This window comes from Maniola jurtina, chromosome 2 (assembly GCF_905333055.1).
Source record: "Maniola jurtina chromosome 2, ilManJurt1.1, whole genome shotgun sequence".
Taxonomy (NCBI): Eukaryota; Metazoa; Arthropoda; class Insecta; order Lepidoptera; family Nymphalidae; genus Maniola; species Maniola jurtina.
The window spans coordinates 14,553,702-14,569,168 of NC_060030.1; the positions used below are offsets into that span (position 1 = coordinate 14,553,702).

The 15,467-nt window shown below is 37.8% G+C and overlaps 1 protein-coding gene across 2 annotated transcripts in view; it reads left to right on the forward strand.

Moving 5' to 3' along the window:
- Positions 1 to 15,467, forward strand: part of LOC123871599 (syndecan) — a 310,798-nt gene that overhangs the window by 290,187 nt on the left and 5,144 nt on the right. The window contains exon 2 of one of the 2 annotated variants that reach the window (XM_045915500.1): positions 14,576 to 14,762. In XM_045915500.1, the coding sequence (XP_045771456.1) occupies positions 14,576 to 14,762 (187 nt within the window). Of the gene's footprint in view, positions 1 to 14,575; positions 14,970 to 15,467 lie in introns of both variants that reach the window. The other variant, XM_045915491.1, reaches the window with a different exon arrangement.

The window sequence follows — 15,467 nt, forward strand, 5'->3', positions numbered from 1 at the left end:
ATAGCTTGCGGGGCTTCCGCTAGGCGACAGTAAAGAGATATGTACCCTCCAAAGTGCCATGTATCTTCCCGTTCCTTACATAATATTAAAATCCTATTTATATCAGCTCATGTACGCTATTTCATAACAAGAAATATAATTTATATACATACTACTCAAAGCTTATCCCCGCGACATGATTTAAAAAAAAACCGTTTTAATTTCATTAGTAGGAGTCTACGTTATGAAGAAAATCTACTTGTAAAATCAAGTTTCTAGAACCACAGTGGTTTGTGCTGATATGTTAGTCAGTAAGTTTCTCCTTTAGCAGCCGAATTATTAATAAAATCAATCCTATCTGTAACTATACTAACGTTGTTATTTTTCAGAAATTGTATAGTATTTTTCGGCAAATACTATTTGTCGACATCGTTTAGTAACTTACCGACAGATTACGGATAGATTGATTATTAATTTCAGCCGTTAACCTATAGAACTAGATTATCTTACCTAAATGCGTCGCAACAAAACAATAAATATTCAGAGTAATTATACGTACAAAACACTAAGTTTTTTACGAGTTATATTTGGAAAACAAATTGACTGAATCCTTTTGTTCGTAATGGAAAAACTCACACTTTTATCGTAATTTCATTACAATAACAATCCCTTTACACAACAACATCCAAGAAATTTACATAAATAAGAGAGAAAAGGAATAAGCATGTCTCCATTAACGACATGTAACACAACAAAAAGTCGCTATTACCCCATTTCGTAAAAGAAAATATAATGATTCACTCACTACATAAATACACTATTTTCAAAATATAATCGATGTGAGTTGAGACAGGACATACTATCGTAAGTTTTGTCTTTAGTGTTTACCAGAACCAGTATCATCCGAGCTATACTTACTTATGAGTTATGGTAGAGCTCACACCTCAAGTCCTAATAAGTAAATCCAGATTCCAAAAAGTGGTCTTTGACAAACATTTTAACTACCTCTTGTATCTATAGGTATATTTTACTTATGTTACATCAGTACCGTGAAAGTATAATGAAGAGAGCAATATTGCTGACAGACACAGTTTAGAGACATGTATTTGCATGCCAGCCTGGCGTGATACAGCTGGACTATTTCTATAATTAAACCTGTAAAACCTGTATCAGCAAATAAATAAATTGATTGATTGATTGAGACCTTGCGCAATTAAACTGAATGACAACACTATTCAAGTTGAGGTGATTTAACGGAACATAACACACTGTAAAAAAACTTTGTGTGTGTAAAAGCTTTGTCTGACATGATTTTTCTCGTCATAAGAAGGCAATATAAGACAAAAAATCGCAAACAGATTTTTCCCTTGTATCATAGCAAAGCGACAAAACAAAAAGTCGCTAGTGAAACCCTGCGATAAGGGTCATAAAACATCACAAAGCAGTTGTGATCTAACGAAGTCTTCAAGGCCCCGCGGATCCTTTTGTGCCGTTTTTGCCAAAAGCAAACATCAATATGGATTTTTATGCGACATTTTCCATGTATCACAAGAATTTACTGAGAAAACAGGAAAACTCAGTTTTATTAGTTCACTCGTGTTACCAAATGGGGAGTAAGAGTAAACAGTGTGACGTAACGACATATTTCGTGAATTTTGGAACTTTTAGAATTTTGGAACTATATTTGGGGTTCTGTAACTGCTTCGTAAAAAAATAGATGGAAGCAGTCATCATCTCCTTACAGAGACAACTTTTCGAAAGTTCATGATACATAAGATTGAATTGCTATAATCCGCCAAATAGAGGGAGATTATATACCATACCAGTTTTCCATAATGTTCTCAAAGGTGTCTGTCAATCCACATTTGACCAGTTTGGTAGACTATGCCCTAAACCCTTCTCATTCTGAGAGAAAGTGACGGGTTGCGATAATGATGATGATGATCTATACGACCAAATCAAAATCACTTACAATGTCTCTGATTCTCTATTTCTGTGATCTATTAACATACGATATTCTTGTTTCAGGTAATAATTAACAGAAGCAAAACTGGGTCAAACTGAGTAGGTATGGTAACATTCACAGAACAATAGTGGTCACAGGGTTACGCCTCACACTGTCTAAACCACTCGTAGCTGTCTGTACGTGGAACTTGAATAGGTTTAGTTCATCAGCAGGTACGTATTGTACGCAAACGTTCCTTTGATCAAGACACACTTGGACCCAAACAAAGCAACAAGTTTGGCCGTATTGTCCCGTATGAGGTTTGCTGACAGTTGGGGTAAGTGGAAACCTGTGGTAGGAACTGAAATGTCTTTCAAGCGATAAATTCAAATTACATAGTCTAACGCCTGAAATTAATTAAACAGTTACTTAGGGCTCAATTAGGCAGAATGTACGCTTGCAGTCGATATTATCAAACGAACTACACGCTTGACGCCGATAAGTTTAAATGCATACAGTTATGTGCGTGTTTCTGATTACTTTGTCAAAAATTGTATAGTATGTTTTGATAAATAATAACTTTTATTAGTAACTTATCACACTAATATTATAAAGGCGAAAGTTTGTATGTGTGTGTGTGTGTGTGTGTGTGTGTGTGTGTGTGTGTGTGTGTGTGTGTGTGTGTGCGTGTGTGTATGTTTGTTACTCCTTCACGCAAAAACCACTGGACGGATTGGACTGAAATTCGGAATGGAGATAGATAGTACCCTGGATTAGCACATAGGCCACTTTTTATCCCGGAAAATCATAGTTCCCACGGGATTTCCAAAAACCTAAATCCACGCGGACGAAGTCGCGGGCGGCAGCTAGTATGACATATAGCCATGGTCAGTAACTATGGGCCTCTCTTGAAAGCTTGCGTAACTCAGCGGACAATGGAGCTACCCTTGGAATTTCTGTGTGTGATCAGATAAGAAATGAGAAGACCCCTTAGAAAAACTAAAGTAATTGACATAGCTCAACGGTTGTGAAGCTGAAGTGGCAATGAGAGGAACATACTTCGAAAAACCAATAGATGTTGAAGGTGCTAGAATGACGACCTCGTATTGGACAGCCCAGCATTGGCAGGCAGACCCCACTAAATGCATAGATGACATCATACGAGTTGCAAGGAGCCTCTGGATTCAGGCGACCAAAGACCGTGGTTTGTGAAAGTCCCTATACAAGAGATCTAGGTATGCCCAGCTGTGGATGTCTCTTGGTTGGAGACGAGCGACGATATAAATATGAAATTTTCGCAATTATCTCTCTCTCTTTGAAATAATTACAGTGGTATGAGTGGTATAAACAGTTTCTCTTTCGCTACTGTACCATTTATCGAGCCTTAAAGCGTTGATTTATGACTATGAGATCGCGTCGTAAATCATTCTACCCTCTTCAGCGAAAAAAATGTAAAAAAAAAATTAAAACGCTCCAACAGACAAGTATTTACGACCGTCGTCAGGCGTTTCCTTGTTATTAATTAATCCAGTTAATTAAATTTCGCCATCTGTTAAGGAGAGAAAACTATTTATCCGCGCGGCTAAGTGCTTTAGAAGTTTGAAATTGCGTTTAAAAGTTAGATCTTAGTAAGATCAAATAAAATTACATAAGTACAATATCAGATTGAACTAGATGACAGACAGACAAATGTAATCGCAATTGTATTACTTATATAAATATTTATAACTGAAGACATTTTTCATCCCGACTTTCACACATTCTCACATTCATTCATATGTTATTTAGAAAGGCCTAGGCAAAGTATGAAATAAAAAATAATTCGTACTTTGCCTCACTTCTTTAGGTATTCTATAGAATGGTTAGGTATTCTATACAATACCGGATTATAAAGATTGACGGTAACACATAATATTATAATGAACTAGCTGATGTCCGCAACTTCATTCGCGTGGATGTAGATTTTTTAAAAATCCCGTGGGAATTCTTTGATTTTCCGGGATAAAAAGTAGCCTATGTGCTAATCCAGGGTATAATCTATTTCCATTCTAAATTTCAGCCCAATCTGTCCAGTAGTTTTTGCGTGAAGGAGTAACAAACATACACACACACACACACACACACACACACACACACACACACACACACACACACACACACACACACACACACACACACACACACACACACACACACACACACACACACACACACACACACACACACACACACAAACTTTCGCCTTTATAATATAATTAGTGTGATTAGTGTGATAAACAAATTAAAAGAAAATGTATCAAACGAAATTTGTTACCAAGCTTCAATTCATTTTACGTACATAAAAAAAATTAATTGCCAAGACTCCATAATGCGATGACGACCGGCTTCCGTTTGAGGAACGCTGAAGACCCCTAGGGGCTATTAGGGAATTATTGATTCCATGCCGGGGAAATTAGATAAAACCAATCACGATCGAAGAAATAAAAACGAGAGAAAATGATAACAAAATTCTAACAAGTTACAGAAAAGATAGAAATATCTTCAGTTTCCATTTTCCCTCCTAATGAATAAATTATTTTTTCCAGCCGATCGTTTCGCTAGAGACGGCGTTTATAATTTACTTTCATTTTAATTGTATTGTGCATTGAGTTTAGTACACCCAGAGGAGCAAAAAATATAAAACAAGCGTCAAACAAGTCGTTCTTACAAAAATTGAAAAACACCACTGCCCTGCCAAAAAAAAATTACCAAGTGCGAGTAAGCCTCGCGCACCAAGATTCCCTTACTCGGGTATTTTATCCGACATATTGCATGATAAATCATAAACTATTTATTATGCATAAAAATAAATAAAAATCTGTTTTAGAATGTACAGGTAAACCTTTCATATGATACCTATCCCACTTGGTATAGTTATATTACTTTGAAAATTGAAATACATTTAATTTTTATTTTTTGTGATGTAACCACAAATTCACGGGTTTCGGATTTTTTCCTTTTCTTGTGCTATAAGTACCTAGTATTAGACAGTAGGAAATTTGTTAGCCACAGCAGTGACTGTGGCAAAACTAATAGCAACACTGTCATCTAATAGACACCTACTCATAGCACTAGAATTAGATCCCTGCACCTATTAAGCGTTAGAGATAGCAATATTATTGATAACACAAAATTTGAAAAACTCCTGACACAAAAACCTCTATAAGGAAACTAGAAAAGAGACTAGAAACTAGAAACTTTCAAATGGCTGAACCGATTTTTTTCGATTATAGCTAAGAACACTCTCGATCAAGCCACCTTTCAAACAAAAAAAAAACTAAATTAAAATCGGTTCATTCGTTTAGGAGCTACGATGCCACAGACAGATACACAGATACACACGTCAAACTTATAACACCCCTCTTTTTGGGTCGGGGGTAAAAAATCGAGTTTCAGTAGATCCAGCGCGAAAGGTACTATTTGACAAAAACCACGACACCAGTTCACCGGTCATGGTGGGGCCGTTTTGCATAGCATCGTCCACTCTATAATATCGTAGCAACTCAATGGTACTGCGTATTATATTATACTGATCGCTAACTTTTATCCTAATAACTGAAAGGCCTTGTCAGTCTTGGAACTTATTAATTATTATACAAACTAAGTCTGAAACTTTGGGCGATTATCAAAGTCCTTTCAATATCAAAGTCGGGTTTTGAGGCCTAGGATTTAAACATTTTAAGTATATTGTTTATTTGCTGCAATTTATTAATACATTTTAGGGTTCCGTACCAAAATGGTAAAAATAGAACCCTTTTGGTGCGAATTTCTCCGCCCACTCGTCCGTCTGTCTGTCTGTCACCTAAACCTCTACAAACATAGGTAATTTTGCGGTTCGTTAACAAAAGTAATAGTTCTTATCGTTTTAATTCTGTAATTGGTACGGAACCATCGGGCGCGAGTCTGACTCGCACCTGGTCGGTTTTTTATTATGTTTATCTTCTTTTCTATAATCCCAAATCTCCCAAATCTATTTTTAGTTTTTACCTTATCATGTAGTCTAAAAATTTTGCTCTCAATAATTATATTAATATTAAACCAGTGTTAAGTACCTATATTGTGTGAAATAGATATTTTATTAAATATTTTCAGTCTTGTTTCAAAAATAGTGTGAATGTTAGTCTTTAGCGGAACCGTCTTGACCTCTTTTGGAGAGGAATGAGGATGTTGGATGGCCGACTATTTTCCTAAATATTGCATTCAGCGACTGAAACTTTAATTCATAGAAAATTAAAAAACGTTCAGTAGGTAAACTTCGTTCATAGTCTCTCACTCTTTAGAAACGTATTCATTAAATTGAATTAAAGTATATATTTATTTTATTTACTAGCTAAAGCCCGCGACCTCGTTAGCGTAGATATTTTTAATAATACCTGTGGTTACTCTCTGTTTTGCCAGGTGAAAAGTAGCTTAGGGATTTCTCTCTCCAGATCTGCAATATCTTTGTACGCGGTCCATGCGAAAAATTGGATGCGGATCTAGAAAGAAGAAAGAAAGAAAGAAATCTGTTGCATTGTAGCGGCGTGATTGAAGGTCATAGCTCATTCACACGACACCGTTCCCACACAACACACGCACGGCTATCCGCCTCAAACCTGCAATCTGGACCTCAAACCTGCGTGGACAGCTAGCAGATAGCTCGCTGTCCACGCCATGACAGCTAGTACTCCGCACTGTTAGGCCGGGGTGTCTTGGTGCTCAAGAAACAAACACGAAATTCGATAATTACACCCCGTTCATTTAATGTCTGTTCACACAATCACTTAATTACTTGGATTCTACCTACTACTCGCGTAAACCCTAGCGGAGGGTCTATTGAGCCGGAGTCTCTTCTCCAGTCTCTGAGGTCCAACCGGCAGGCAAAAACCGAGCAAAACGCGTCTCTTTTCTTAGACCTAAAATATATCTAATTGACCTATAGTGCAATAGGTATCATGCGATGAAAACTAATTAAGTACAAGTGTAAATTAAAAATTTATAACACCCCCGACAAGTGAAGGTGACAGTAACTAGAAAATAGCTGATAAATTTCAAACGGCTGAACCGATTTCCTTGGATTATAGCTAAGAACACTCTCGATCAAGCCACCTTTCAAACAAAAAAAAACTAAATTAAAATCAGTTCATTCGTTTAGGCGCTACGATGCCACAGACAGATACACAGATACACACGTCAAACTTATAACACCCCTCTTTTTGGGTCGGGGGTTAAAAATATCAGTCAAGTAGGTAAGCAAAAAAACACGTTAAAAAGCAATTGTAGACGTAAACAACGTTCCAAGCTTTATAACTCGTTGCAAGAGAATTTGTATTGTTGTCACGAAATATTCTTTTCTTCTCCAATATGAATCCAGGCCGCGGACAAATTGCGGCTGTACATTCCAGAGACTGCAGTTAATGTCGCCGGCAAATGAGAAAAGAAGCGTTGCAATCATAACTATCAGAAGGCCAACAGCTTTTAGTGTCTCTTTTGTTTTCAGCGGATATATTTGCTGCTTGCATTACGATTATTTTTATAATATTCAAGTAACTATAAATGACATTTGCACTTCTTTTAGCTATAATAATAAACTTAGGTGTAACGCGCATCTGCAAAGTGGAGGGGAGGCGAGGCGCAGCATTTTTCATAACAAACTAGCTGATACCTGCGACTTCGTTCGCGTGGATGTAGGTTTTTTAAGAATTCCGTGGGAACTCTTTGATTTTCCGGGATAAAAAGTAGCCTATGTGCTAATCCAAGGTATAATCTATCTCCATTCTAAATTTCCCCCCAATCCGTCCAGTAGTTTTTGCGTGAAGGAGTAACAAACATACACACACACACACACACACACACACACATACAAACTTTCTCCTTTATAATATTAGTGTGATCAAATTAAACTGTATTTAGGCATAGCGTGGCAGAACGCGTAATTGCGAGTCTCATCCATCTTTTTTTTTTCTTTATCATCTTCATCATCAACTAATGGTCATTCACGGTTGGACATAGCTCTCTTGTAGGGACTGCCATGACAGGCCGCCTTAATCCAGCTCCCTGCGATTAGTTTGATGTCGTCTGTCCACCTAGTGGGTGGCTCTACTAAAACTTTCGCATGGTAGGAACCAGTACGGAACCATCGGTGCGAAAGTCCGACTCGTTCTTGGCAGGTTTTTGTATACCGAGGTACTTTTTATTAACGACAACGGTTCACTCGGTTTCTCGTATACTTGAAAGCGTAGGTAATTACTATTCAGGAAAATGAATATTATATCCCTGCGTTTGACGTTCTGTAGGTACTACAACTGAGGGTTGATTATACAGGGAATGTATAATGTTTCATACACTGACATACATCTAAATCCCACTGTCTCTGTTGGCTAATATCTTGTGTATTCTGTATCATACCTACTTACTTAACTAGGTTTTGAATCTATAGTAATATGCGACAGGTTGAGATGGCAACCGGGGGGGACACCCCGCACACGCGCACAGCCCCCGCGCTAACCCGCTGCAGGTGAGCGCGGGTGACGTACGGGTGTGCGGGGCGTCCCCCCGCGTCTTACCCCGATTGCCATCTTCGAGTAAAACAAATATAGTTTTGTTTATTTTTGTTTGTTTTTTTAAAAGAATATTAGCCATGCTAATATCATGACTAATACTCCCCTTTCACCTCCAATTAAGCGTAAAGCTTGTGCCAGGAGTGGGTACGACAATAGTGCAACGGGTGGGGTTTGAACCGCCGACCTTTCGGATTTCAGTCCGCTCCTCAACCATTGAGCTATCAAGGCTCTAAATATAGTTAGTTTATTTCTGTCTCAAATAACCTAAATAAGATTCGGGTTGAAAGCAACACAAAGAATTTTGTAGCGACCTGTACCTAATCAATTTTAGACGTGATCTACCTAGTATTCCCTAACAGCTAAAACAGGTCTAAGAAGCCTAGAGCACTTAAGTAGTCACCACAAAGGGTTTACAGTAAAGTTTACACCCACGCAGTATGTATTAAGATATTCCCTCAGCGGCCGGGAGGATTTCCATTTTTAGGGTTCCATACCCGAATATCCTATTACTAAGTCTACACTATCCCGCCGTCCGTTTGTCCGTCTGTCTACCAGCGGGCTGTATCTCGTGAACCCTAATAGGTAGAGAGTTGAAATTTTCACTGAATGTTTGCCGCTATAACAACAAATAATAAAAATTTCAAAATGGCCGCCATGAAACTTAAAGAAATTAAAAAGTGTTATTTCTTCTACGATGGTATGTAACCATTCTTGTGCGAGTCCGACTCGCACTTGATCGATATTTTATACATTTTTAGGGTTCCGTATCTCAAAAGGAAAAACAAAACCCTTATAGGATCACTTTGTTGTCTGTCTGTCCGTCTGTCCGTCCGTCCGTCGTGTCTGTCAAGAAGGGTATTTCCCGTTGACCTAGAATCATGAAATTCAGCAGTTAGGTAGGTCTTATAGCACAAGTAAAGGAATAAATCCGAGAACCGTGAATTTGTAGTTACATCATTAAAAAAAAATTGGTTGTCTGTAAAGTCGGTTTACTGACGATAGTTGAACGTGATAACAAAGGCCGATCGCGGCGTTACCTCGCGTTACCACGCCTGCGGCGAGGTAACGCCGCATGAGTCATGTTTTTTCGTGCGTGCAGCCGGCTGTATCGAATTATAAGACGTTGTCACGTCAAAAATTAATTGTGTTTAAATTTTCAAAGTAAGATAACTATTAACTATACCAAGTGGGGTATCATAATATGAAAGGGCTTGAAAGGGCTTTGTCTGCACATTCTAAAACAGATTTTTATTTATTTTTATGCATAATAGTTTTTGATTTATCGTTCAAAATGTTGGAAAAAATACCCGAGTACGGAACCCTCGGTGCGCGAGTCTCACTCGCACTTGGCAGGTTTTTTAACCATTGCTTTTTGAGCCTACTTCGAAATACTCGTACATCGCATGGAACAACACTAGGTATTCTGAAGCGATCTGTACCTAATCAATTCTAAACGTGACCTACCTAGTACCCCCTCAAAGTTAAAACAGGTCTAGGAAGCCTGGACCCCTGGAGCACTTAAGTGCGTAGTCACAACAGTGGTTTACACCCACGCATTACCCTCTTAATATTCCCTCAGCGCGGAGGATTCCCATTAAACTTTGTACATTTTAAACAGTTGCCTTTTGCGCCTACTTCGAAATTCATCGCATATTTAAAGGTTCCACAAAGAGCTTTGTTTAACTTTTTGAGCGGCTTTAAGAGGATGCTAAACCTCCAAATTGTCAGCACAAAAGCTCCAAAGCTCCAAATACTTTTCTATCCCGGGCCAATTTTTTTGTTTAAGTTTTGAAATTAAGAAGATTAATTAATTCTTATTACAAATAGACGTTTAAATAGCGGTCCATAAACTATCGTGAGTTTTTTTTTAACCCCCGACCCAAAAAGAGGGGTGTTATAAGTTTGACGTGTGTATCTGTGTATCTGTCTGTGGCATCGTAGCTCCTAAACTAGTGAACCGATTTTAATTTAGTGTTTTTTGTTTGCGAGGTGGCTTGATCGAAAGTGTTCTTAGCTATAACCCAAGAAAATTGGTTCTGCCGTTTGAAAGTAATCAGCTCTTTTCTAGTTACTGTAACCTTCACTTGTCGGGGGTGTTATAAATTTTTAATATACACTTGTTTATTTTCTTTAATTTGTCTGCCATCAACCCCTGTGAAAGCTTATCGAGGATGTTTTTGTTGTAACTTGACATTTATGTTTACCCACTCAAAAAGGGCAATAAACCTCTCAATATACAACATTAAAAGTCAAAATTACGCTTCAAGTTTTGGTAAAAAATCGCAAATAGAATTCATCGAAATAAGTAACGAATTCTCTGAATACAAGCCAAAGCTTTATATCCCAAGGGTAAATAATATTAGCTATTGCCGGGCGAAACGTGCTCATAATGGCTTCGGAATATGTTATTAGAATATTAGAATAAATATAGCTTTCACGGGCTGAATTGTTAATGAGTAATTAAGCTTTTATAATCTACGCGTAGGGATCAAATAGGGATATAATAAAAAAATTCGCTGGCAAAAATAAATATTGGTCCTTTGCTGCTACAGGAAAATGACAATTAAAGTTATGATTATAGGATTCAAATTAAAATAAATATTTTTTATCCTGTTTATTTGTTATCTTTATTGATATTATAAACTCGCTGGTCCCCGCGACTTGGTCCGTGTCGATACAGATTTTTTAAATACCGGGGAACTCTTCGATTTTTCGGGACAAAAGGTAGCGTATGTTATCACCACGTCTTTAACTATACCCATGTGAAAAAATCACATCGACCTCTTGCTCCGTTGTGACGTGATTGAAGAACAAACCAAGAAACAAACACTCTTTCGCATTTATAATATAGGGTACCTAAGTAGGTATTGATGCGAAAGCGTGTGTCTATCTGTTACCTTTTCACGGCCCATTAGATAATCAACATTGATAATATTGTTCAGAGATAACTTAAATAACCCTGGTGATGGATACGGGATACCTAGAATTCGCGACAGGTCGAGATGGCAATCGGGGTATCAGCGCACGTCACCCGCGCTATCCCGTACAGGGTTAGCGCGAGGGCTGTGCGGGTATGTTAATAAAGTTACAAGTGTAAATTAAAAATTTTCAACACCCCCGACAAATCATTTTCAAATAAATAATTATGTATATCTAGGCAACGTCCATCTTGACAGCTTGACATTTGTCAATTGACACTTGAATATTATGAACCTAAGGATTATCTAACCTTCTTTTCTACAAGAAAACTAGAAAATAGCTGATAACTTTTAAACGGCTGAACCAATTTTTTTGGATTATAGCTAAGAACACTCTCGATCAAGCCACCTTTCAATTAAAAAAAAGTAAATTAAAATCGGTTCATTCGTTTAGGCGCTACGATGCCACAGACAGATACACAGATACACACGTCAAACTTATAACACCCCTCTTTTTGGGTCGGGGGTTAAAAATAGAAATTAAAAAAAAATGTATTAAACTTTAAAAAATTAAGTTTTATTAATTTAATTTTGCTATAATATGGTAAAGCTTATAAAAACTCATAACCTAAATTGTTGTTATAATATGACTGAATTAAAAAATACCCAACTGTTATTCAGCGCTACTTGCACGGAACAGAAAAAACTTTTCTGTTCCGTGGCTACTTGCCTAGAGCTATTAGCATAAAAAATAAATCATTCAAGGTACCTAGGTAATCATAAAATAATACCTACGGTCTGCGGTTTACTGGAATTAAACCCCGGGCTTCATGGAATAATGCGAAAACAAATTGCTTTTTGTCCAAATACTAAGTTATTACTTGAGTATTTATTTAGTCTAGTCCGGCCCCACGGATAATACTTACGTTGGCCTAATGGATCCCGTTGCATTTGAACTGATTTTAATACCAGTTTGTTTGATTGTAGTATAAGGTTATTTTTAACAAGTGTTAGTTAAAAATTAATAACACCTCCGATAAGAGAAGGTTACAGTAACTAGAAAAGAGATGATAACTTTCAAACGGCTGAACAGATTTTCTTGAATTATAGCTATGAACACTCTCGACCAAGCCACCTTTCAAACATAAAAACCTAAATTAAAATCGGTTCATTAGTTTAGGAGCTACGATGCCACAGACAGATACACAGATACACACGTCAAACTTATAACACCCCTCTTTTTGGGTCGGGGGTTAAAAATTGATTTGATTTGTCAATATTAATATAAAATTGTTAATTTATCTAATGAAGGTAGTTAAAAAAAATCGACATTTGGCTCATTCGATGTCATACGATATGTTGCTAGGAGGCCAACAAGAGTGAACTTGCATAAATAAAGGTGTTTCGAAGATTTTTAATTTAGTCTCCTTCCGAGATTCGGAGCGATTATTCCCGTCGGCTATTTACGCAATCTTATGAACGACTTGCAATATTTTATAAAAGCTCATGAGTGCACACTGCACAGTGAGTAGAAGATACATATCCATAACAAATAACAATGAGCAATCTCTGAACCAAAGAGTAAATGTATATATATAGGGTATCTGAACTGAAAGCGGCGTTACTAGCGCCGCCTTACGAAGGAGCCTGAAAACGTTTCCTGAAAGCCTTCAACCCCACACCCGCAAACCGGCATCTGTCGGCAAGCGGCGGGAACCAGCGGTCCTCCCTGTCTTACCCCACCCCACGAAAAAAGCCTATTGATCGCCTACCGTCACTACACAACTTACGCTAACCAAAAGGACACTGCCAAAGCTTAGAAAAGCTATTAACCACCCATAACAAAACGTTAAACCTAAGCATAACTTACATCGAAGGTTCCTGAGACGTTAAGGTGAGTGGACTTTGAATAAAAACGTCATTGGTGCCCATTCAATACGTTTTCACAATTCATGATGATGTAGACGCGCTTTTCATGACGGCTAATCCGTGGTTTAAAGTGAGAAGTGAACAATTACTGTGCCTTAATTTTCGTGATATAGTGTTTAGTATTCACTAAAGTGATATTCAATGCAGAGCATGTGGTATAGTGCTGTTGAAAGTGCATATTTGATGCCTCGTTGAATTTTCTGGAAATAGGTCGACCGCGTATGGCTACGTTGCAGTAGTTATTCAATCTTTTTGCGTACGAATAAATCTGGGTCCGATCGAAATCAAGGCCAAGTGTTTTAGTTTAGCTAGGTGTAAATTGAAATCTGATATCTTTACCGGTAAACGTTCTAGTTTCTAATAAGTTTTGTTTGTTTGTTTGAAAAATGTCTTTATTATCAAATATTAAATATATACACAGTTTATGTCCCGGTAACACACACAGGATAAACACAAAATAATAAATCTAACACAGTTTTGCAGGCTATACACGCCCCTTTCAAACTTACCAATATCATAGTTAACACTCCATTCACATCATAAATACATCACAATAGGTTAAAAAACTAAATATGCAAACCTTTCTAATAAGTAAAAAATATGTAGATTTCCGCCACTACGATTCTTAAGACCACCACCACGTTAAATTGCCAGATATGCCACTTGCCAGCAAGTTTGATTGTAGCCAAGTGCTAGTCTATAAATAAAAAACACTTGTTTGTAATTCGTAAAGGAATCACTCTTTGTTCATCATAATACAGCAACGTAACACTAGGTGAAAGTGTCTGTATCTGCAATATAAAAGATTAACTTAATGCAGTGGATAAATAATACTATAGGTATTTGCTTAGCTGTATACTATTACTGTATCAAAGGAACGAAATCAATCTATGGGTTACACTAAGTCCACTTCCACGTTAATAAATCTTAACAAAATGGACTGTCATATCAGAACCATAATAGCAACACCCAATCTTACACCATGCTACGTGATGCTGGATCATACGACGTGACGTATTGCCAGGTGTTGGTAATGTGTATCTGATCATACTTACAAGAGTTTCATTTAAAATCATCACAAGTCGCTTGTCGTAGGGTATTGCGTTGCCTGTCTATATTAGATCAAGATTAAACAAACTATATCCTATAATCATAGATGTGTAATATAATTTCAAAAAACTTGAAGTAGGTGTGTATTAAAATATGAAACTTGTCAATTCCAGGAGGGAGCAGTTTCAGGCGTTCCGCCGACCGAAGGCGCGCCGCACCAACAGGACGACCCGCTCGCGTCCGACAAGGACAACCTCTTCATAGACGATGATGGCTCCGGTCTAGAGATCGACGAGAGCTCCGGCTCCGGCTGGGGACCCGGACCCGGCCCGGACGACGAGGACGGCCGCGCCGGCTCAGGTGACGCACCGGACGCGCCGCCGGATGACGAAGACTTCAAACCCCGCCCCCCAAAACAAGAAGCGGAACCGGGTCTCGACTACAATGAGTCGGATGTTGACAACGATGAGTTCGAAACTCAGTACAATGAGTCGGAGAGCAACCCGGTTCCGAAAACGGAACCGCCACCCGAACCTGAACCAGTAGATACGTTCGATGTAGTCAGTCGTGAGTAGAGGCTGAAGCATGCCAGTTTTGTTGCCAATTATTTTATTTGACTTTGGTTTGTTGCACGAATGACTTAAATAAATGAAAGAGGAAGAAATAATTTAAAGAATAGAAAGATTAAAGCATTGATATACTCATCAATAACATGAAATGGCCAGTGACGAAAAATAGGACCAGAGTCATCATTTTAGGGCGTAATAAGACGGTTTATCATTTTCAGTAAAAAACCTGTGCTGAATACTCTGAATTTAGGTATCCTTATTAGGATTTGTGCTAGACGAGAAAGTACCTATTAACCAAATTAGGTTTGTCAGAATTGTTTAATTTTTGATGCCGTGTCGCTGAAGTTACTTGATATAAATCCACAATAACCATAATTTGTGGCCCATAGAAGCACCTTCACGCCTGAAGTCTTGGCCTTGCCTGGTTTTTGTAGTAATGTTTTTCTCATGGACTATTTCGTGCAACAGACCAAGTTTATATTTGACTTTTAGTTAC